Source organism: Talpa occidentalis, unplaced genomic scaffold (genome assembly GCF_014898055.3).
Source record: "Talpa occidentalis isolate TD23 unplaced genomic scaffold, MPIMG_talOcc4v2.1 talOcc4.7, whole genome shotgun sequence".
NCBI lineage: Eukaryota > Metazoa > Chordata > Mammalia > Eulipotyphla > Talpidae > Talpa > Talpa occidentalis.
Window position 1 is genome coordinate 133,571,285 of NW_023605083.1, and position 23,816 is coordinate 133,595,100.

At 64.2% G+C, this 23,816-nt stretch overlaps 2 protein-coding genes across 2 annotated transcripts; one reads left to right on the forward strand and one right to left on the reverse strand.

The window, feature by feature from the left end:
- Positions 1-1,420: 1,420 nt before the first annotated feature.
- CYGB (cytoglobin) lies at positions 1,421-10,394 on the reverse strand. The gene is made up of 4 exons (XM_037493942.2): positions 10,209-10,394; positions 5,624-5,855; positions 5,149-5,312; positions 1,421-3,074 (listed from the first exon to the last, which is right to left on the reverse strand). Exons 1-4 carry the CDS (start codon positions 10,346-10,348, stop codon positions 3,041-3,043), a joined length of 570 nt encoding a protein of 189 aa, XP_037349839.1. The 5' UTR covers positions 10,349-10,394; the 3' UTR covers positions 1,421-3,040.
- A 1,991-nt stretch (positions 10,395-12,385) lies between these two features.
- On the forward strand, positions 12,386-15,565 carry LOC119231651 (uncharacterized). Its single transcript, XM_054688626.1, has 4 exons — positions 12,386-12,392; positions 12,554-12,852; positions 14,446-14,526; positions 14,908-15,565. Exons 1-4 carry the CDS (start codon positions 12,386-12,388, stop codon positions 15,073-15,075), a joined length of 555 nt encoding a protein of 184 aa, XP_054544601.1. The 3' UTR covers positions 15,076-15,565.
- The last annotated feature ends 8,251 nt before the right edge of the window (positions 15,566-23,816 follow it).

The following is a 23,816-nucleotide window of genomic DNA, read 5'->3' on the forward strand; positions in this document are numbered from 1 at the left end:
ACAGGCCAGAGATGTGGGGGTACAGGGGTGAGAGGATGCACCAGAGACAGAGTGGGGAACAGAACAGGCAGATTGAGTGACATACACTGCTGAGGGGAGCAGCTGGCGAGGCAGGAGAGGTCTGCTGCGCCATGTGGGTAGCTCCCTGGCCTGCCGGGGATCGAACTTGTGCTGCAGAGGCTGCAGATTGCTTCATAGTGCAGTGCTTAACCCCTTGGGCCGCCAGGGAGGCCCTCCCCCTCAGTTTAGAGAACAGAATAAACCCCAGACCTCCTGCGCCAGCCTGCAGCCCACGGGGCGCTGCCGGGTGTCCCCAGTGGCTGCACCTCCTCACCCCTTCCCCCACCCACATGGTATCCCCAACCCAGATCTGGGGTGAACTCTAAATGGTGGTGTTCTCTGTCTCAGGGTTGGGGGCTTTCTCAAGGGCCACGTTCTAAATTGACCCCAATTCTGACCAGCTCAGAGAGTTCCTTCATCCCTCCCAAGCCAGCAGGAGTGACAGCGGGAGGGGTCTTCCCCCCCAGAGGCTACCCCCACCCCCACCACAGGAGCCCCTTCTCCTGTCACAGTCCCCACAAACCACCCCACCCTTGCCCTGCTGGCTCCTGCTCTCAGGGGCCCCAGGGGAGCCACAAGGCCCAGGACCTGGCTGGACACAGGGCTGCTTCTACCTCCTTTCTTTTGCCCTTTGCCTCCAAGTTTGCCCTGGTTCATTCACATCCTTCCTCTTTGCATCTCGGCCAGCCTTGGCTCCTCCTCCCGCCACCCACCGCTTCTGCTGGCGGCCTGTCCTGACCACCGCCACGCCCCTACCGCTGTGGCCTTCCTCCCCTGTGCCTGCCTTGCCAGACAACCTCAGGTTCACTCCTATTTTAAGAAAAGGTGACCTCGGCTCAGGGAGGCTGAGCGACCTGCCCAAGGTCACACAGCACTGGCAGACGCCCCACTCTGGAGCCTGCCGTCTTGCAGTGCTGCCTCCCTGGGAAGGCCTGGCCCCACTGTCCTCTGCACTGAAATCTCCCACAGCGCGCTCTTGGCCCTGTGCACTGGCTCTGCTTTCCAAGAGTGGGATTTATTTATTCTTTGGATGTCTGTCGAGTGCCTCAGCTGTGCCAGGCCCAGAAGATGAAGGCGCGGCCTGCATTCAAGTTCATGGTCTAGGAGACAAGACTTTTCTGCACGTCAGCTGAATCTTCCCAGGCAGCCGGGAGCGCTCCCAAGGGGCGGAGGCTGCTTCCTGCTTCTCCTGCAACCCACTGGGGGTGGTGACCTCCCGGGCCCTCCTGGGGGAGTTGATGCGCAGGCTGCTGTCTCCATCCAGGGTGGGGGCTGGGCAGTCTCGGCCCAGGCTGTGAGATGTGGATGGGAGGGCGGGGGTGGGGGTGGGGGGTGGACGGTAAGGTGTCAGAGGTTGGATGATGCTAAGAGCAAACTCCCAGGCACGCAGCTCTCCAGTGTGCCATGTCCAGAAGCCCGCGCTCCAGCCCAGCGTTCCCTTGAGTTCCCGGCCAGAGGGACTTTCTTCCTGAAAATCGGTCCCTTGACTGCTGCTCACTTGCCCGACCTGACCTGGCCTGGGAGATCTCCAGGACAAAAGCTTAAAGCCTCGGGATTTCACCGCAGCAGACCTCGCCTGCCTTGGCTGCTGCTCCTCTTAGCGGTGTATTTCAAAACCTGCCTTTGCTGTTCTCCGAAATACACAAAGCCTCCCTATTCCTTCTTAGGCAGACACCCTTCCTGGCCTCCCCCCGAGTCAGCTTCTAGCCTTCAGCCCTGTGCTCCTTATCAGACAGGTGATCCCCGACTCAGCAGGGCCCAGGGCCTGTCCGGCAGGGACACAGCCGGGGGGCCCTGAACCAGGAGGGAGGCGAGGCGGGTCGGGAGCAGACCAGGCGCACACAGACGCAGGGAGAACGAGTCTGTTTAATGGTCTGGCCACGAACACCAGAAACTACAACGGGAGGACAGGCGGTCACAGACGGCGGCACGGAGGGACGGGGGACACGGCACAGCAGCCACAGCAGCAACACATCCTGGAGGACGATACACATGACCAAGGCGCACGCGGGGGGCGGTCCCCCGAAACGCTGACCCAGACGATGGACAGGACGGACCGCCGCCCACAACCGGGAGGGGCCGGGGAAGGGAGGCCCTCGGGTCCTCAGAGCCCCAGGGGGGAGACAGCCCTGGAGGCACTGGACCCCCCCCAACCTGGGCTGTCTCAGCCGCAGAGACAGGTGGGGTTCGTGTCCAGGCTTTCCTACTTCGCCCTGCCCCCATCCAGACCCCCTGGCCCCTGTCTGCCCTCGCCCATTTGGGGGCAAGTTGGGGAGCCGGAGCCTTTGTGGGGGGCAGAGGCGAGGGCTGCCAAATCCTTTTGGCCTGAAAGTGGGAAGCAGGGGTGTGAGAGCTGTTCAGAGAAGGGGCTGGGCTTTGCCGCAAGCCGGGTCACCCCAACCCTGCCTCAGAGGCCCCCGTCCTCTCTGTGCAGATGTGGGTCCCCCGTCTGCCAGCACATTCTGTTCCCTGCCCAGAAGCGTGACCAGGACCCTCCCTGCCCCTCGCGCAGAGGCCTCTGGGCCCCGCGGATGCCCGTTATAGAGATGCCTGTAGTATATGAGGCTCGCGTGGAGGCCGTGTGGGGAATAGACCTGTATATACGTAGGTGTGCGTGGTGCGCTAGAGGGTGACGGGGCCCGCATGCTGGCCGGGCAGGTGGAAACAGGGCGGGCTGACTCCTGCCGGGCCCCCCACGCCGGCCCCATCCTCCGGCTGCTCGGCTAGGTCTCTAACGGTGAGTAGAAAAGCTAAGAAGACTGGGCCCGGCCCCTCAGGGAGGAAGGGCCCCCCACCCCAGACCACCCCAGCGGAGACAGCATCCGGGCGGAGGCTCCCCAGGGGCTGTGGCCACAGCGTGGCCGCCTCTTTCAGAGCAGACGAGTCGGGGCTTCCTCCAGCGTCCTGGGCACCCGGATGGAGAGTCTTCAGAGCTGGCCTTCTGCTCAAGGTGCCAGGGAGGGGGGAGGAGGAAGGGGTCCTACGGCCCCGAAGAAGGCAGTGTGGCCGGCGGGCTGTGGATGACAGGAGAGGGACATAACTGGTTACACGGGGCGGAGGGCCTCAGGGGGCCCGGGGACAGAGGAGCGGGCGGGGGACAAGGAGGGACACTGTCCGCGCAGAGAGCCCGCGGACGGCCGTCGCCGGGGGCCCGCTAGGCCCAGGTTCCCGTCCCCTTCTGTGAGGAACCTGCTGGGGGACCTTGGGCGAGTCAGCTGCCCCCGGAACCCCGGCTCCTTCTGGATAAACCACGCTGTCTGCCTGGCCAAGGTAGACACCCCGTGAGTTTCACCAGCTGCAGAGCTCCCTGCACCCATGAACTCTGGGTCTGTGAATTCTGAGGCACATGCTTGCTCCGGGGGCCCAGCTGGTACCCTCTCTGGGCACCCCCAGGCATCTTCTGTTCACGTGGCCCCTTGTAAGTCCATGCAGCCCCAACCTCCCCACGCCCCCACCCACAAAAATGCACACACACCCTGAAGCGGAGACAGCTCAATAAACAGTGGTGTCTGGCCCACAGCGCTTCTCTGATAAGAGTTGGAAGGAGGCCTTCTAGAACTCTGCTGAGCCCTCCTACCCTCTGGGCCCATTTGGCAGTAGGCCATGTCTGCATCCCAGGCCCAGGAAGACAGGCCTTCTGGGGGGGGCCACACCCGTGTCCTCAGGAAGTGGGGGAGGACAGTGCAAAGGCAAGAGGGGACAAGCCCCCAGGCTGCACAGTTGGAGGGTAACCCACAGGCCTGGGTGGGCCCAGGGTCTTGGCCCTGGGTAGCCCAGCTCCACGCGCCCACGGGAGCAGACGTGCGAGCCCCACGGTTGCTCGTGTTTGAGCTTTGGCAACATGGAAGTCTCTGGGGTCCAGCTGGGGCAAGAGAGGGGAGGGGACGAGGCTCGGTGTCGGGAAGTATCGCCCCAGTGGTAGTGATTCACGGGGCTGGCGCAGACCAGCGCTCCTGCTGCTCCCCTCCCGGGCCCTGTGCAACAGCCCAGGTCCACAGCGCGGAGGTCTGGCCTCGTGGTGCACGCAAGCTCATCTCTGGCGGCCGAGCCTTCCAGGGGGAGGCGTGGAAGGGCAAGCCCTCCCCTCCCGCTGACCTCCCTGGTGGCGCCCAGCAGCCATGGGGCTCTGCCAGCCCAGGCAGACCGTAAAAACCTCCTGCCTGCTTCCCATCCGCCCGGGCCGGGTGGGGGCCAGCTGTGCACATCTGGAGTGGCTGCGGCTGCAGCCGGCCCTCCCCCAGAACTCGGCCCTCCATTCTCTGGGTGGCGTGGAAGCGGGGGCGGGAGCGCAGGGGGAAGGTCAGGGGCCTGGCCTCCCAAGGCCGCCCTGGGGCCTCCTCCGCAGAGCTGGGCTGGGAAGCCTGCGAGCAGGAGGTCCCGCTCCGTGGCCAGCTTGGAGTCTAGGGAGGAGCCGCCGCCCTTTCCATGGGAAACTGCCGGGATGTTTCCCTAAAACGTGTGTCCCAAGCCGCTGGCTGACCCCTGCTTCCCATTCCCGCCTCCGCCTGCTCCTCTCTTTCCTCCTCCAGGCCAGCCTCCGCCCTCCATTGAGCTCCCAGAGCCAACCTCGTGGGGCCCAGGAGGCCAGCGTGTTCCCAGCCGCCACCTCCGGCGGCCCCGCCCTCAGCAGCCTTAGTCACCGAGGCCGACCACCCTCCTCGAGGCCTCCACCCAAACCCGGCCTCTGGGGTCAGCCCCAAAGCTACAGCCCTGGCTGCTTTTGGGGGAACCGCCCCTTGAGCAAGTGTCCTCGTCCTCATGAGCCCCCTGGCCCCAGTGCCAGTTGAGGCCGAAGGCAGGAGGGAGGAAAAATCGCTCATGTGGTTGGCACCCAGGGAGGAAGCGGCTGGAGCTGGCCAGGGCTGCCCCTGCTGCGGGCTTGGGGTGCTCTGAGCGCCGGTCGCTCTGCACAGAAAGCAACTGGGGCCCTGGCTTGAGACCCTTTCTGATCGTGCCTGTCCCCTAACCCCACACCCAGCTCCTGAGTGTCCCACCCCCGCGCTCAGCCCCGGCCCTGGGGGACGCAGGAGAGTAGGGGTCGGGGGAGGACACGCGGGGGGGCTGCCCGGCACCCTCGGCCCTCCTCACGTGGCGGCGTTGGGGACCTGCTGTACCCAGCCCACTTCCTTGTAGGCGGCGGTCACGTGGCTGTAGATGAGGCCGCGCAGCTTAGCCCAGGCTCTCTGCGTCTCAGGCGGGAAGTCGTTGGCGAATTCCTCGGCGATCACCTCCAGAATGACCCCGGAGAGGATCTGGGGTGAAGGGAGGAGGGGGGTGAACACCAGGGCGCCCTGCCCCCAGCAGCCCCCTTTCCACCGGGATTATTCGTGACACAGCAGCCCCCCAGCTTTGGGGACCAGGCTCTGTAGGCCCCAGGCTCCTGCCCTGCGGCCCCTCCTTGCCAGGCCAGGCCAGGGAGGAGGCTGGTGGCCCGCGGTCTCCTTCGAGGCCTGGGGGAGCCCCCAGGGCCAGTGGGCTGCAGGTGGCTGCAGCGAGTGGGTCCTGGGGGGCCCTGGAGTGCAGTGAGGTGGGGCGGTGTCTGCACCCCTGGGTGGTAACGTACCTTGAAGTACACGGGCTCCACCTTGTGCTTGAGGGCGTGGGCTTTGCCCACCAGGGCGAGCACAGAGGACACCTTCTCGGGGTCGTGCAGGTTCTCCACGACCGTGTTGAGCGCCCCCATGACCCGGCAGGCGTGCTTCCGCAGCTGGGGGCTCCGCTCCATTTCCAGGGGCTCCTCCATGTGCTTGAACTGGCTGAAGTACTGCTTGGCCGACGGGAAGTTCACGAAGAACCTGGGGGAGGGGGGCGCTGAAGCGGGGCGTCCAGGGCCGCACCCCTAATGCTCAGACGTGGGGGTGCCCTGGGACTGGGGAGGCGGCGCCACCCCTAAACCCCGTCAGATGCTGTCAGCACTAGGGGCGGCCGTCCCTCCGGCCGAGCTGGCTTGGGGCGTCCCTTTTTCCCCAGGTCCAGCCCAGACGCTGGGCTGGTGGCTCTGTCTCCCCAGCCTCTGCCCTCTGTGCTGCCCGCCTCCTCTCCACCCCCCGCGCCCTTCCAGAGCCTGCTCCAGGCACAGCGGAGAGGGTGAGAGCCCGGGGTCCGCACCGTGGGTGGGCGTACCTGTCTCCCCACCCATGAAGCGGCCCTCAGTGCCCCCGGCTGCTTGTGGGTTGTTTGGGAAGAGGAGATAAGAAACCGCCCGCTGAGCTTCAACGTGGCGTGGCCACGGTGGGGGGCGGGGGGGGGCGGGGTGCTCTCTCAGTGGTCGGCCTCCGTGACGACCAAGCCAGCTGTCCCCGTCACGTCGAGGCCCGGGCCTCCGTCCTCCGCTCAGCTCCCTCTCGCCCTCTCCGCGACCTGCCCCTCCTCGCTCGGCCGTGACGCTGCTTGGCTGATGCAATTAAAGACGGCCACGGTTCTACCTGCTGGCCCGGGGTTCTGTAATCACTTCCTGTCCACCTGTCTGGCCGGACAAGCCCGAGCAGATCCCCAGTCTCCAGTTCTAGCCCCTCCCCTCTCTAGTTTTTTTTTAACTCGCCTAACGCCTCCCTGATAGCACTTTCATGCTATTTGCCTCCAAACAGCACAGTGACAAATAGTCACTGTCACGCTCAAGAACACTCAGGGGCTCCCCAGTATCTACCGAGCAGTCAGAACTCCTTCCCCTGGCAGCCCGGTCTTCTCCGGCTCCGGCCCAGTCCACCAGCTTTGTTCTGTCGGTAGAACACTCCTCTGGCCCGCCGGCCTTCCCTTCCAAGCAGGGGCGCCTCCTGCTGCCTGCATCAGCCCTGCCTCTCCCCGAGGGCCCTGGCTGGCCCCCAGGGCCGGCTTCCCTGCCACCTTTACTGCCTCTTTCCTTTTTGTCTGTCCCACTGGGCGCTACCCCTGGGGCCAGAGGTCAGTCTCACATGGCCTCTGACCCGCTCCCAGCCCAGGGCCGCGGTCTGCAGGGGTTCACTGACCACCTTTGCCGCTCCCCTCCCCGCCGGGGCTGGACATGCACGCACAGCCGTGTCAGCACTCAGGTGACCCATGTGGACAGTCCCGCGGACGGGCTTTGGTTGTGGCCCCCTTTGGAGTGCCCCCCTTCACGGCCAGAGAGAGCTGGTGATTTGGCAACCCAGCCTGGGGCCGGGGTCGAGTTTCGGGCCCCAGCATTGGAGCAGATGCAGAAGGAGCACCTGGCCTGGCCAGGCGACAAAGCTGCTGCTGGCGGGGGAGGGCCAGGGCCGGGGGCACCAGAGGGACGAGAGGGAGGCCCCCTGGAGGCCACATGGACCGGGCAAACCCCTTCACAATTTCCTGTCTGCAAAAGTGTGAGAACCCCTTCTCCCCGCGGACGCGGAGGGTGCCAGCACGCGGGCTTTCCTGCAGAAGCAGAAGCGTAGTAGCGGAGGACGGGCGTGGAGCAGCCTCTGCACTCCCACGGGCAGCCCAGCCGTCGCGGCGGTTGACATCACGATAAAGGCAACGAGGACTTGCCCGCCCTGTCCTGGGCCCGCAGCGCCACCTGCTCAGGTGGCTGCCCCATGGGGCGGGGGTGAGGGGGTGTTTACTGAGCGTCCACTGCAGGGTCTCACTCACCCGTGCACCCTCCCAAGGCCAGGAGGTAGGTGGCAGCGCCCGGATGCAGCCCCTGGCCGGCCCTGCTGGGCCAGTTTCTACTGCCCCCAGGCCTGCTTTTTGGGGTGGCCTGGGACCCAGATGAATCTCCTGCCACAGCACCCAGCACGGGGTCCAGTCCCTGAGTCAGCCGGGCTCCTCTCCCCACCCCCGTGTTTACTCCTGCCCTCCAGGGGGCCTGCACTGCGAGAGCAGCCTCCGCAGCAGCCTTGGGGAGTCCTCACTCCCAGAGGCATCTGGGCTTCCAGGGGAGCCTGAAATAGGCCTGTCTGAGTGTGAGGAAAGGCGTTGGAGTTCCAGCAGGGAGGGAGCCTCCCTCCAGCCTGGGTGTTCCCCTCGGCCTCCTCCCCAGCAGGGAGAGGTGCGGGGTCTGGCTCAGGCCAGCAGGCAGCTCCGTCACCAGCACCCTGGCTGCTAACTCCTGGGGAGCGGGTGTCAGGGGGGCGGGAGGAGGTCAGAGGCCTGGTGGCTCTGGCTGGAATCGGATGTGTCCTGAAGGATGTGTGCCTGGCTCTCGGGAGAGGCTGTCACAAAACTGAGGACAGGGCATCTGGGGAGGGGCCTACGGGCACCTGGGACACTTACTAGTCTTGTTCCCTGACCCCTCACCCTCAGCCCCCTCCTGTACCCCTGCTGGCCAGGTCCTGGGGCAGACAGTAGGAGGGAAAAATGGCGAGGAAGGCTGGTGGACTTGGGGCCGGCCGGAGGACTGAGCCAGGGCTGGGCCAGGATGCCCCGTGCTGGGCTGGGCTCCTGCCAGCACAGAAGGGTCTGGTGAAGTGTGGCAGGGTGATGGGCAGACCAGACCCTGTCTGGATTCCCTGTGGGCCTCTCCGAACACTGGTAACCGCCCCAATCCCAGCCCAGCCCCAGCCCAGCCCCAGCCCAGCCCCAGCCCCCTCTAAGAATCAGGAATGGGGAACTGGAAGGGGCCAGAGAGAGAGAAAGTCTCGCCAAGAGCTCAGCCTGACCGGAAACTGCTCTGCCCAACGTTCCATTCCCCAGCAGCCCCCCTGCGTGCGCCATTGCCCCAGGCAGGATCCTGGGCCATTTTCTCTGTGTCCTCACTGGCATGTGGCAGAGGTTGGGACAGAAATTCTCCCGGGACCTGTGCCCTCTGCCTCACTTCCCCTGAGTGGCGGCGTGCGTCTGCGTGCGTCTGCCCGGTGCCTGGGCTGCCGAGCACATGCTGAGCGCGGCCCTGGGGACAGCCGGAGCCTCTGTGACTCCACTGCCCCAGCGCGAATGTGGGTGCCCCTGCGGCCGTCTCCCCAGCCTTTGATGGCTTCAGGATCTGAAAGCCCTTCTTAGCTTCCCTGCCACCCCCAGCTGTGCTGCCGGGCCAGGGAGCTGCCTCCTTAACTCCTCAAAAGTGTTCCTTGCTCTTTTTCCTCTGAAATCTGTTCCTAAGTTGGAATCAGGGCCTGTCAATCTGGAGTTGGGTAGGTCCCAGCTCCGAGGCGGTGGAGGGAGAGCGTGTGGGGGAGAAAGAGGCGCCGGGGCTTGCGGGGCTGCACTTGGGCTTGGCAGAGCCAGGTTTCGCCCCTTCTTCCAATACGATGACCGCCCTGCTCTGCCCTAGATTTGATTGCTTCCCTCTGCCAAGGACAGGGGTCCGGGCCTCTCCGCCTGCACCCCAGGGACCGACATGTGTGGGAAGAGAGCATCAGTCTCTGATGCTACCGCCGGCCGGTGGCTTACGGGCTGGGGACGGCGGCTGTCTGGGAACCCCGCGTGTGCACCGGCCGGCAGGTGTGCGACTAAGTCACTCTGGTATGTCTGGGTCCCTTGGGACGTGTGGCGCCGGAATAACCCCTAGCCCGAGACACGCAGCCCTTCGGCCCCCGGGGGCCTCTCAGGGTGGGGCTCGTCTGTCTCCTGAACCTTCCCCCTCCCTCCAGCAAAGTCAGCTGCGAGCCTCTGAGGGGGCAGCTGCTCCTCAGCTCACCTGGCTGCCTGGCGCTCCCGCCGCCCGCTCCCTAGGGCGAGAGGGGCCGGCTGGAAAAACTGGCCCTCGGCGACCTACCCCTCCTGACCTCTGTTCTCTCAGCCTCTACTCTGCTCTCACCCCAAACCCCTCTGAACCGGGAAACTGGCGGAGCTGGAGAGAGGGGTCTGTGCCCTTTGCCCCCTCTTGACTGAGCCTCAGTTTCTCCTTCTCTAAAGTGGGGAGCAGCCGTGCCCCCTATTGGAAGGGCTGCGTCTCAGCGTGGGGGTAAAGCTTGGCTGGGCGGCGCGGTCAGCGGCGAGGAAGTCCTGGAGTTCTGGGGCCGGGGCGGGGACCCGGGTGTCCTGGGGTGTGCTTGCTCTCCTGGGGGGCCCCTCGCCCAGACCCCGGAGGAGCTCAGCCAGGGCTTCCCCCACGCCGAGGCACCCCTGCCGCCTCTGGCCCCCGCAGCAGCCGGGGAGGTGGCACCGGTGCCGGGACCCAGGCCGAGCCGCCCCTGCCCCGGGCGGCCGCCGTCCTCCCTCCCCGGTCCGGTCCGGTCCGGTCCGGTCCGGCCGGGCCTGGGCGCACCTACCTCACCAGGATGGCCACCCCCACGTCCTCGCAGTTGGCATAGAGCCGGGCCCACGTCGCCTGCACCGCCTTCCTCTCCGCCTCGGACAGCTCCTCGCCGCGCTCCCTGCGCTCGAGCTCCATCTCCGGCACTTTCTCCATGAGCAGCTCGCAGCCCGGCCCGGCTTCGTTTGGAGGCGGCGGGCGCGCGGCGGGCGGGCGCGCGGGGCCGGGGCGCTGCGTGCGCGGGGCGCGGGGCGGCGCGGGCGGGGTGCTGCGCGCCGGGAGTGTGCGCGCGCGCGGGTGTGCAGGGTATATAGGCGGGGGGCGGGGGACGCGCGGGGGGCGGGGATGCGGTCGGCTGGAAAAATGTTAAAAAAACAAACGCGTTCCAAACCCCCACCCCCGTGTCCGCGAGCCAGGCCGGCAAGGTGAAGCCGGCGGGTGGGGGCGCGGGGCGACGCCCGCCCCAGGGCCCCCGCGGGGTCGCGCCGCCGGGCGGGGCCGGGGCGCAGGGGCGCAGGGGCGCGCCGGGGGTCCCGGGGAGGGCGGGTGCGCCTCCGGGCGCGCGCTGGCGGGCGCGGGTCGGGGTCCGGGGCCGGGCGGGCGCGTGTGCGCCTCCTCGCGCGGCGGGGAACTGACTCCAAGTCCAACGCGCCCTCGCGGCCGCCCGTCGGTCCAGGGGCGCCCACGGCGGGGCCGAGCGCCGGCTTGCTCCCCGCTGCGCAGCCGGCCTCGGGGGCCCCGGCGCCACTGCCAGGGCGCAGGACCCCAGGCCACGGGGGCTTCGGATGGGGTGTCTCGCCAGCGCGGGCGCGGGGGGCTGCGGTGGAACGGGAGCTTGGCGCGCCCCTTTCCATCTGGCCGCCACCCCTCCCCCTTGGTGCCTGCACATGGCGTCGGAAATAAGTCCCCGGGCATCTCATTAGTGACCCCGGCAGGCAAGAACCAGGCGCTGCCCTGAATTCCGGCCCTGGTGGAGGCAAGTCGAGGAGGCCCTGGGGATGGGGGAGTCTCCAAGGCCCGGCTGCTGCAGCCACCCTGGCCATCAGGGCCCCACTAGGGAGTGGTCCTGGGGGTGCAGGGGCTGGAGGTCCTGCCCTGAGGGCTTGGGGTATTTGAGCCGCAGGGCCTGGGCAGGTGGCTGCGCCCTCCCCTTGACGCCTGAGGCAGGATCTGAAACCTGTGAGGCCGGCTGTGGGTGGGGTCAGTTCTCCCTCATGCTCTGGGGACCCTTGTCAGGAGCGGGCACCCCGCTGTCCAAGAGCTGACCTGTCCCCCTTCAGTGCTGGTTTATGTATTTAGTTTTGAAAGCGTATTTCAAGGTGGAGAGGGGCGTGGGGTGGGTCCCCCCCTCGGGCCCTCCCCAAGGATTAGGTGCCTCAGGGGGCCCAGAACACCACCTTATCTCAGCCTGAGAAAGGGAAATCAGATGCCACCTTCTGGGGCTTCAGAGGGGTGAGGGGGGAGCCGGCAGGTTCAGCCTCTCCTGTGGCTGTCAGACCATTCTCCTGGGCCAAGGTGGGTGAGGGCTGAGCCTGCAGCCAGCGGGGAGTAGGGGGAACCTTCTGTCTCTGCCGCCCCTTGCGAGTGTGCTCTGGTGATGGCGCAGGCCGCGTGTGCGGGAGGCCCTGCTCTCTAATCTCCCGCGGGCTCTGGCCTGTGAGTGCTGCTGACATCCTGCCTTTCACTCAAGGGGGTTTGCCGTCAGAAGCGCTTGCAGAGGGAGGTCCCGAGGGTAGAACAGAACCACCTGTCACTCCTTGTCTTCCTGCCTTCATCATCTAATGTTCTTCCCTGCGTCCCCTCCCAAGGGGCCGGGCCCCCGTCGCTACCCGGTCCCTTCCAGTGCTGGAGTGCCCGGGCGGTCAGGCCTGCGGTCCCGCAGTCTTTTGTCCAAGGGGCGATCCTTTCCGGGAGCAGCTGCGAGTCCATGCGCTGAGCGCCTGTTTGAAGCTTCCCAGAGGCTTGCAACTCCCCAGGTGTTCAGCTTGGGGGTGCACTTAACCTGGACAGTGAGCCCCTTGAGGGCCAGGGCCAGGTCTCGGTCCTGTCCACATCCCGAGCAGACTGAGGCCCATTTGCTCTGCCCCGGGGGGCCCCGGGCCCGGGGAGGTTAATCAGTCTTCACAAGGTCGGGTCTGCTGATCCCCCTAATCAGCTTGAGCCTCCAAATCCACCACCAGCAGAAAGCTCAGGATGGACGGTAGAGGCTGGTGAGAGCCCTCGGGGGCCATTCTGCCCTCTTCTGCAGACTGCCCAGGAGGGGATGGGGCAGCCGGGCCATGTGCACCACCCTCTTCCTGCTCGGCGCCCTGGCCATGCTCTGGCGACGCCGATTTGCCAACCAGGTCCAACCGTGAGAAGCTGGCCCGTGGGCTGGGCTGGGGGAGAAACGGTGGGCTGTAGCCAAGCTGCGGGTGGGCTGCCTGGGCTCCAGGGTGAGTAGGTGTGTCCCCGAGGTGGCCCCCGTCAGAGGAGGGGACTTGGGACTCTTCACAGACCCTGGCCCACAGCCCAAGGTAGCAAGATCTTGCAGAGAAGTGGGAGCAGCTGGCACTGCCCACAGCTCTTCCCACCTGCCCCCTCCCACAGAGAGCCCTGCAGCAGGCCCACGGGGCACCTACGGGCAGCAGCTTGGAGCCAGACCCCCTGCGTGCAGGCAGGTAAGGCGGAGAGAGCCTGGGCTAGGAAGGGGGTGCTGCCGGGGGAGCTGCGGCCGTCCCTGTCCCCGCTTGGGCATTTGCGTGTGCGCAGGAACTGGCCGGCCTGCTGCCTGGCCTGCGCCCAGGGCTTCCCCGGGTGCCGGGAGGGCAGGCTGTTTTCTGTAGTTGGGAAGGGGCTCCCCAGCCTCTCCCCCCGGCCAGAGCGGCTCTGCCTTCCGTGCAGGGCGGTCCCCAGGGCTCCTCTGGCTGCTGCAGGGGAGCGGAGGGAGGAGGCAGACACTGCCCTGCAGCTTTGCTGGCCTCCCTTCCCCCTCCCTCCTCACACCCCCCCCCCCCCCCCCCCCCCCCCCGCGGTTCCGCGGCCTGAGCCTCCAGCAGGATTCGTCCCCAATAGAAGGCGCTGGAGGAGCATGACGTCACCGGCACGCGGAGCCATTGGCTGGGCAGCCCAGCGGGCAGGATGCTGTCTCCTGTGGCCAGAAAGTTAACTCTTCCCTCAGCGAAGCCGTGTGGCCTTTACTGGGGATGAAGTTTGGGGAACTTGGGGTCTTTTCCTTCCCCGGGTGACCAGTGTCTTGGTGCCCAACCAGCTACTGAGGCCAGTCACTCTGGCCGGGCCTGCTGTCTCAAGTGCGTGCCCTGGGCAGCCCGAGCCGGAGGCCCCTCTGCGGAGTGAGCGTCTCTCCTGTCTGTGGGGGCCCAGCACTGCCTCCCCGCGCCCACAGAGCCCGTGCGCCCCGGGCCCCCTGGGGGCTCAAGGCTGAGCACCAGCAGCTCAGCCAGGGCAGGGCTGCCCTCAGACCCAGGAGGCCGCAGGCTGTCTCAGCTGATTTTCTCAGCCCTGGGGCCTCCCCGGGTTTGAGGGTCAGATGGGGTGCACCCATGGGAAACGGGCACTTTTGTGCTCCCCCTTGTTAATTGGATAGCTGAGAGGTTGAAGCCTAGTCCCTGCCCTGCGTGACCTGGGGGGCTGCACGTGAGTGGCCTCTGTTGAGTTCGGGTCCCTGGCTGGGCAGCCGGTTTAGACCCTGGGTCCGCTTTCACCGAGAGATTTGGGGCAAGTGGTGGCGTCTTTTTATTTCTGTGTGAACTGGCGCCAAGGGCTGAGCCAGGTGACCTGGTTCCGGGCATCGGGGCCGGCTGCCCTCTTGCTGTGTCTCTGACTTGGCCAGAGGGTCCTCAGACACTGCCTGGCTTGGAAGTCTCACAGCCCAGAGGGCCGGCGGGAGGGCCTCCGTCTGCTGTGGGAGGGGAGGACAGTGCCCGGTCACCCGCCCCGCTCGCGGCCGACACGGGACCAGCGGAATGGGCAGGAGAAAGACACCTGGGGACCCCTGGCCGGCGGCCTGCCTCCTCGCTCCCTGGGACCCAGTTATCGGGGAAGTTGGCCTGACAGCTCCTCTGAGGCGGCTGTGGAGGCTGCCACTCCCAGGGGCGAGTGTCTGCTCTCCAGCCCCACAGTCTAAATCCCAGCTGGTGTCTCGGTTGCTCCTGGCTGTCACAGCTGGGTGAATTGGCACGCTCGGGGCCAGGACGCGAAGGCAGGAGCGCAGGACACCCTGGCTGCCATGCTCCATGCTCGTCTCTGTTTAGGGAGGAAGAGCTGCTGGAGTAAACCCTCGCCTCAGCAGGAGGGAGCTCAGCCCCCAGGACTGGGATCAGCTGGGGAGGCAGGTAGGCCAGGGCCCCCAGGCAGGCGGAGGGGAGGGCAGGGCAGGAAGAGGATTCGAGGCCTGGCTGCATGGGCACAGAGAGGCCGGCTTCCCCTCTGTGGCGGTCAGTGGGGGCCGGAGGAGGAGGGCGCTCTGTGGCTTCAGCCGTGGGCAAGGGTTGGCTTTCAGAGAACCAGGTGTGATCTTGGCAGGCAGTTTTCTAGGCTTGGGGGTGGGGTGGTGATCAGGCTGGGTGCCTGAGGGCAGAGAGTCCCCCTGAGGAGTAGGGGTGCTCTGGAATGTCTGCACTGCAACACAAGCCCCGGTCCTGGCTGGGGTGTGGGTGGGGAGTGGGGAATGGGGAGGTGGAGGAGGGCGGCCATCTGCTTTGGTTTTGTTTCAGCTCCGGACCGGCGTGCCCCCCAACGCCCCCCACCCTGGAGGACACCAGGTGGGGAGCAGCAGCGGTAGGAGGGAAATGAGGAAAAGAGCGACCGAGAAGGCAGACACCTGGCTTTGCAAGCCCCCAGCCCTCGCGGGCGGCCTGCCAGCCTCTACTTCCCCAGAATGAAGCGCGGGGCTCCTGAGGCGGGAGGCCAGGCTGGGGCTGCAGAGTGCAGCGGGGCCTCTGCTCACAGGCTCCCTTCCTCCCACTCCCGAGGCTGCTCTGAGGGGACCGAGGAGGCCCAGCAAGAGGGGCTCAGGGGTGCCCCAGGAACGGAGGGACAGTCCTGGGCCCCACTCTGAGAGAGGCGGGGCTGCTCAAACATTCTCTAATCTTCGAAATAATGCAGAGTCTGGCTCTGTCAGCGTCTGCATTTTCAAAACGAGGAAACACAGAAAGAGGTTAATGCATCTGTGCTGCATCACCTAGCACACCCCGGGCAAAGAGGGGGCTCCAGAACCCACTCTCCTAACCACCATGGATGGCACAGGCCCCAAGAATTCTCCGGGAGAGGCTGCCAGGTGGGAGGAGACAGTCACGGGCCGGCTGCCTGCCTCGGACCCTGGGGAGCTCCACTGTTCATCCTTGGCTGGGGGTGCAGGCTGGGGGTAGTTGTCAGCCGCGGTGGCGCTCGCTTCCCGGGGCGCTTGCCTCTCCCGGTTCCCCAGAGCACACGCAGTCACCGGCTGCTCTGTGGAAATAACAGCGCTTGGCCCTGGGGCCTGCCTGCCCGCAGCTGCTGGGGGGCGACCTCGGCTCGTCCTCTGAGTGTGCTTTCCGTGCACGCGTGCGCGTGTGTGTGCGCACACGTGTGTCCCAAACGGGCAGCAGCATGTGGGGAGGGAAGAAGCTTGACACTTGTTTTTGTCAATTTACCGACTGCTCAGTCCCGGGCTGCTGCCTCCGTGGCCCCCCTGCTCTGCCCGCTCGCTCTCCAGTCCTGCCTGATCCCGAGCGGAGATAAAAGCAGACTTCCACTCTGCTCCCTGCCATCCAGGCGCAGACCCTGCAGACAGCTGCTCCCGGCTGGCTGGGAGCCATTCATCTTCCACAGCCCCCCTCCCCCACCCCCGCCTCTGCTCCCCTCCAGCCCTGCCGCCCACCGCGGACACCCCGGCCCCCGCCTTTCACGCAGCAGGAGGTGGAGGAGTTCTCTGGACCGCAGCACCCTGGCTGCACCCCACCTCTTTGGGGGGGGCGAGGGTGAGCCACAGCAGACGGAGAGCACCCACTCTGGAATGAAGGGTGCAGGGAGCCTGGCAGTTCCGTGGCAGCCACGAAAGTAGGGCGGGTGCAGGCAGGGGAGGGGGCGCGGCTCTGGGGGCCGGGAGTTCGTGACCACCTGTCTCAGCTCCTGTCAGACTGTCCTGCTCCTGGGAGGCGCCAGCCGTCCTGTGACAGGACTGTTGGGCTGAGGGACAGAGGGCACCGTCCCTGGGCTCCGGCCCGTGTCCCGAGTCCATCTTTGCATTCATCCCCGGATCTGCTCGCCACATTCCTGTCACCCCAGCCGCCCCTCTGCTCTCCGCCGGTCCCCAGCTGCCTGTCTCCGTCCACCAGCCCGAGGAATTGCCAGGCCAAGGTCCCCTCCTGGTACCGGGGCCGGCCCCCTGCCCAGACACAAGCCACACGGTGGCCCCCACTGCAGCGCGGCTCTAAGCAGCCACTCGGGAGCCCCGGCTCCTCCGTGGACGCTTCTGGACGGAGGGAGGGGCAGAGGCAGGGGCTGGCCAGGGGGCTGCGTCTGCAGCTAGGAGGCAGGGGGGGCCGGGTGGTGGGGTGCCATGTGGGCCGAGAGGGAGGGGCCCTCTCCCCGGGGAGCAGATTGTGTTTACACCTTCCCCGCACACCCTGCCCACGCACGGCGTCCGGCCTCCCCGGGGCGCTCTGCAGCCCGCACGTCGGCAGCTCCTGCAGCAGAAAGTGCTGCGCGGCCTGGAGCCCCTCCACTGACAGCTCCCGGGGACCCTGACGCCCTTCCCTGTCTGCCATCTCCTGACGGGAGTGGGGTGTGCGGGTGGCGCCCGTGGTGAGGGGGCACCCAAAGTCCACGAGAGGCAGAGTCCTCTCCCCCCATTTCCTTGGAAAGAGCCTGGTGCTCGGGAAAGGGAGCAGCCCGTCTGGGACTGGCCATAACAGGAGGGATTAGGGCCGCGGAGACAGCCGAGGCGGAGGGCCGGGCGCCCAGGCCGGGGTGCTGGCCGCCGTGCGGGGGCTGAAGACGCTGAGGGTGGGGCCCCGAGTGGAGCGTGGACCTGACCTTGAGGCCACGTCGCTTCCTGCCTCTGTGGCCTTGCCTGTCCCTGGCCGTCTCTGTGCCTTAGTTTCCCCGTCTGTGAGACGGAGATAACCTCAGCCTACCTCAGAGTTTCTCAGGGCTGGGGAGGTGGTGGTGGAAGGCGCTTGGCATGCCCAGGGGCGCTCGAGATGTGGGTGAGGGGGCCGGGGTGAGTGGTGGGGACTGGGCACCTGGTGACTTCAGAACAACCCATTGGTTCCAAAGAGCAGGGCCTCCCCACCCCCCTGGGGTCCTCCTTGCCCTGTCCACCCCCCATCCCACACCAGCTGGGAGCTTTCGTTGAAAACAAACGAGAGGACAGTGGAGGGTGGAACTGCTGGGTGGCGGCACCCGGAAAGACTGGACGAGGGTGCCCGGCATTGCCGCTGCGTGCTTGGAACCCCGCGGCCCTCCGGGGGGGCCTCGGCCTGGACACCTGCTCCCAGAGGGCTCTGCTTCCCCGCGCGAATGTCAGCTCCTTGAGGAGATGGGAGGCGGCTGCCCTGAAGCTCCATCCTCGTCTGCATGCTAGTCTCGCTGCCGGTGGGAGCTGAGTGACAGGGAGGGGCGTGCTGAGCTGCAGGGTGGCCGAGGGCAGCAGCCGGAGCAGGGAGGTGCTGTTGTCTGCTCCTTCTGTGGCTGAGATTCGGGGCGGCTGCCAATCTCTCCTGGAGATTGGAACAAGACCAGCGAGCTAATGAGGGGGTGGCGGTGGGGGGAGCAAGGGCCAGGCGGCAGCAGCTGCTGCTGTCCTGTGTCATCCTGGGGTACAGAGGCGACCTTGGGAAGCGCCGGCCAGCTGCACATGTGGCTGTGTGTGCACAGGACGGGCCTGGGCAAGACAGCAGAGGCCCTGGTCCAAGGCCGGGTGGGCATGGCGCCTGAGCTGAGGCGGCATGATGGCACCAGAGCAGGGCACCCTGCTGCACCCCCGGGCCTCGCTGTTAGGAAGAAATGCAGCCCTTGAGCTGGGGAGAGCGATGCTTCTTGGTGGGCCTCAAGAGGAGGCGGCCAAGTGGCCTACTGAGAGCGGCCTCTGCGTAGCGCGGGGAGAGCGGCACGGCTGATGCTTTCACAGTGAACACGCCGCAGACACTCACGCGCCAGGCGCTGTGCCAAGCGCTTTCTTTACAGGCGTCTGCTTTCCGTGGCAGCAACTGTCATGCTTCTCATTTGCCAGAGGGAAGGTGAGGGTCACTGAATGTGCTCAAGGTCAAGTCCGGGGAAGACGCCGATACCTGCACCCGGGCAACGGGACCCCAAAGCTCGTGAGCCGGGGGTGGGGGTTTGGCATCTGGACGGGGCAGACCTGTCTGCTGGGCCCAAGGACCGGCAGCTGCAGCCTGGCCAGCGATCCCTTGGCGGGGGGGGGGGCGGGGGGCCGGGCCTCCTCGCGCTGGATCTGGGCAGTCATCATTCGGGGAGACTGACCTGGGGCCCCAGAAGGCCAGGCCTGGCCCGCCAGGTGAGGGCCGGGATGAGGAGGGCTGCCTCTCCAGGACCTGTCACCGCATCAGGAGGAAGCGGCGTTGCCTGCAGGGTGACAGCAAGATCATCACTCACAGCCACTGTCACTGCCACTGGCTGCCCCTTCAGCCAGGGGCAGAGCCCGGGGGAGCCGAGCAAGGAGCAGCGGACCAGCCGGAGCAGGTGCTTGCGGGAAGGAACAAGGAGGGACCAAGGAGGCAGCCTCAAAAGGGCACCCAGGGACTTAAGCTGGAAAGGAACCCCGAACCTGACTGCAGACCCTCTCCGTGGGGTACAGGTGCCCCCTAGTGGGGACTTAGGCTAGAGGGTGGCCGAGCGAAAACAAAAAATTTACAATCAGATAGGAAGGCCTACACACACGCACGCACGCACGCACGCACGCATGCACGCACACACGCACACACGCATGCATGCGACCATAAGTGGAAGCCGAGCCACGCACTGGGAGAATGTGTTCAGGTGGTTGTTAATTTAACAAGCATGTGCCGGGAGTCCAGGAGCTGGGGTGACCCGGTTGTAAAGGAGACGCTGCCGCCGCCCTGTCGGTTCCAGTGAGGCCTGTGCTCTGGCCCTCAACCACTCATCAGCCCTCACCCCGCTTCTCAGACTGCTGAACGAGGTGGGCTGGTGCTTAGGATGCTCAGGACTAATGACATCCTCAGGCACAGAACTATCTAGAAAAACAAAAAGGGTGGCTGGGGCGGCCTCTGGGGCCTTGGAGATCCCCCCAAGCAAAAGACAGTAATGGGCCGTGTCTGGAGGTGCTAACAAAGACTCGCCCACTCAAACATTTCTGGAGGCCTGTGTGCTGGGTACTGGGAGACAGAAATGAATTATGATTTCCTGCCGCAAACAACTAGAAAACGGAGCAAAATACGAGAAACAGGACCTTGACAACTGATAGCTCACAGAGCGCCGGGGCGGCTGCGGACGGTCGCCTGCCTGCCTGCCTCAGGGAGTGGAAGGATCCAAGCCACCACGGGGTCTCCCTGAGGGGAGACAGGGTGAGCGTGAAGACAGCAGGGCACCCATGAGGTCCCTGACCCGTGGAACCCCAATCCAGACGCAATGGAGGTGACTCAGTGGAGAAAGAAGAGGCCTCTCAAAAGAAAAGCAAAAACACTGACATGAAGGGAAAACCCTGAACTTTATCTGACTTCTTGAAAGATGGGGAGAAAGTTTGCCGGGCAAACGCCTGAGAAAAGCTGTGTCTCCAGAACACATAATGGGCTTTGACAATGCAATGAGGCAGCCCCGTTAAAAATAAGGGGTTTAAGGGCCTCCCCGGTGGTGCAGCAGTTGAGCGCTGGGTTGCAAAGCTGCTCGCGGCCTCTGCAGCGCCGGTTCCATCCTTGGCTGCTCCCCGGCCACCAGAGGAGGGTCCCACATGGCGCGCAGACCTCTCCTGCCGCCCGCTGCTCCCCTCAGCAGTGTCCTTCGGTCCTTCTGCCTGCTCTGTTCCCCGCTCTGGCTCTGGTGAATTCTCTCACCCTCCCGCGCTTCTAACTGTACCCAGTGCATGTATAAATAAATAAATAAATCTTAAAAAAAAGTTATTAAAAAAAAAATAAGGGGTTTAATAGACACTTTGCCAATAGTCATCAAGTGGCCAGGAAACACGGAAAGATGTTCGATGTCGCTGAGTCACCAGGGAATCAGACAGCCTTGGCGAGGTGCTGCCAGGTCCCCGCTGAGGGCTGGAGTTCCAGAGCGACCGTGACAGGTGCTGGTGGGGGTGTGGGACCCCTGGGACCTGACACTTGTCGCTGGGAGAGTGTGTGAACTGTCGCAGCCACTTGGGAAAATGGTTTGGCAGTTGCTTATGAAGTTACCCAAGGGGAGTGAAAACTCACGTCCACAGAAAGACCTGCAGCCTGGTGACAAAGGCCCCAAACTGGACACAACAGATACGGACCCACGTGTGAACAGACAAGCAAATGGCAGGGCACTCGTGCAGGGGGATCGGAGGCAGCAGCAGAAAGGTGATGAACTACCGGAGTGAGCCACGATGGAGGTCGCTGGGAGAAGCCAGACGCAGGAAGCACACCACTCGCTCCCGGGCGCGAGACTCTCAAGCAGGTGAAACTAATCCGCAGTGACAGGAAGCAGATGGGTGGCGGCCCGGGGCTGGGGAGTGCTGTGGAGACTGGCTGTATAAGGGGTGACGGTGGTGTTTGGGGTGATGATGATGCTTCACATCTATGGTGTCCCGGGTGTATCACTGATTAGCGGATCAGACCAAACATTTTAAATGGAGGCCTTGCATCGTATGTACGTTATACCTCAATAAAGGTGACTTATAGAGTTTAAAAAAAAAATACAAAAGGCAAGAATGAAGGCCTGATCTTTGCCTTGCTTGTGAGCTGGTGGAAAAGGCAGACTGGAATCAGTTAGCATTAGAAGAGGTCGGTTCAACGACGGGAGGCCTGCCCGCGAAAGCTGCCTGCTGGGCCCTGCTCTGGGCTTCCCAGGCTGTCACACAGGCCGGAGAGGTTTTGCCATCACCCCTGTAGGTTTACAGAAAAAGAAAGGGTGCTTCAGGAGCGGGGAGGTCATTTCCCCAAGGCACCTCAGTTGGGAATCCGTAGAGCTGGGACTGGGCTCCTGGCGCTGAGCGCAGAGCAAGTTGGCCTCTCAGGTGAGACTGCACAGAGGTCATGCTGAAGCATAGGCCGGGCCTGCGGAGTGAGGACCAGGGCAGGGACATTTCAGGCAAAGGGAACAAACAATGTGAGTGATGGTTGTGCAACAATCGAGAGCAGGCAAGAGTTTCTGGGAACAGAGACGTGTCCAGAACATAGCAGACGAGGTCACTGGAATATTACATATCCTTCAATTCCGCTTGAAAAACAAAACAAACCTATTAAGTAATCAGTTTGCAGCGGCCACAGCTCTGCAGAGCAGCCAGTGAGATGCGGCTGTTGGTTAACACAGGAAACAATCCCCGGCCACACCAAGGTCAGCTGTCTCCACAAGCAGGAGGGCGTTACAGTTTTAATCTAGGGGTTTAAGCTACATCCAGCGAGCCCAGATTTCTGCTGGGAGTTGGGCTGCTCTTTCATACTCCCCAGAAATCACAGGGAAAGTCCTCTCTGCTTCTCTGAGGGCTTTCTAGCTGGACGGAGCCAGTCGCTGGGGTCACTGGAAACGTCCCACTGGCGTAGCCTAGTTTTTCAGGAAGCCCTAGACAGTACTGACTCCTGAGGCTTGGAGGCAGGACAAGTCTGTGTTCAGGTTTCAAGGCTCCCACTGACTCATTATTGGGGCTTCCTGGGCCGCAGAGTGGGGGTAACAGCAGTGCTGGCTGGAGAGACACAATCTACACGGGCTGCTCTGTTCTCAGAAAGTGCCTTGCACAGGCTGCTCACCGTCGTCACTATGCTACGACCCTGTGTTCCCGGGGAGCCATGTTTTAAGTAAGATCTGGACAAGGTGGACCCTGTCATGTAGGATGGTTTCCCCACTAACAGAACACCCGGTTTTAAATGGCTGAAACAGCAAGATTTCCTCGCTCTGCAGTTCATTAAAACGAGATGCCCTGCTCCGTAAGATGCCCCCAGGGTCAGAGAAATGTTAAGATGTAAAATTATGTGCCTCTGAATTAAAACCAAAGATCTGAAAGTTGGGGGCTTCAGGGCAGGTGACTTCAGTGGTTCTGAAATATCTTCAAGGACTTGGGTTCCTCCCTTCCACTCGGCCACCCAGCCCTCAGCTTCAGGCCGCCCTAGAGGTCAGATGGCTGCAGTGGTGTCAAGCAGCTTATCTTCCCCGGGTCCCAAAGCCAGAAGAGAGGCTGCTGTTTTTAAAAAGAAGCAAACTTTCCCAAACTCTGTAGCATTGCATCACAGACCTTTTCCTAAAACACTTCCTGGCACTGGGGACAGATTTATCACGCAGGCCTGGCGCAGGCACTGGCCTTCGCTCCTGTGGCTGGGGAGGAGCCTGCCTCCCCTGAAGAAAGCGGCTGCCCAGCAGGGTTCTGTTGCCTTCTGTTCCTCAGATGGAGGCAGAACAGCTGCAGGAGTGGCAATGACAGGGCCTGCCATGCCATCCGGTGTCACCGCTGATGTGACTGTCCCCACCTGCGTGGGCAGCCGACGGCTGGGGACGTACCCTCCCTCCTTCTTGGTCTTATAATGAAATGAAAGATGCCATTCCAGGTTAAGAACTGAAGATCAATATTCCAAAGACTGTGGGTCCCTGAGGCCAGGTCTCAGATCTTGTCAGTAAAGGGGATTTATGGGCTGCCCATGTGAACGCAGCAGGCCAGCTACCCGGGCTGCCCTCTGCACTCAGAGCCTGGGCTCCGGAACAGCGCTGGGGCCTCCCATCCTGCTCAGTTTGTGTTTGACTTCTGTCACTTATCACTAGACTGCGTGAGACCGACACCAGCCTTGAATAATGGCCAGCTAGTAACTCCACGTCTGTAACCTCACATGCCCCAGGCCTCCCCAGCGGTGAGTGCAAATGACCCAGGCCTCCCCAGCGGTGAGTGCAAATGAAATCACGGTGACATTAACACTTCAGTCTCAACAGCTCTGAGCCCCGCTCATTCGGGAATTCTGCAGCGATCCTTAAAGGCTTTCCCGGTTATTTCTGGCTTGCCCAAGCTGTGTACCTGACACGTGCTTAGCCACGAGGCCTCTTGTACCTTTGGCTCCAGCCTCTTGGCCACTGTCCAGCAGCCCGTGACACCCCCATCCTCCCTGAGCCTGCCGCTGCTCCACTGAGTGCCCCATCAGGTGTGAAGGCAACCCCGGGACCTATGGCACAGTGACCCTCCCTGAGCCGGGGGTGGTGGGGGGTGGGGGTGGGGGGTGCTACTAGTCTGGGACTCAGGGCAGTCCTGTGAGAGCAGCCGGGCCTCCCAGCCTTTCAGGGCTGGCCTCCTGCAGCCTCTCATCCTTACTCTGCCTGCATAAAGCTTCTCCAACCTGGAAAAGATGCCGCTGGCATCTCCCCCTTTCAATCTCATCTCTAGTTTCACCCCTACCACCTCTGCAAACACTCAAGAGTCCTCTCCCCTCCTCTCCCCCCCACCAAGTCCGAAGCCCTTATACACAAGGGTCACCTACCTGTAGGGACACCAAGGCAGCGCAGC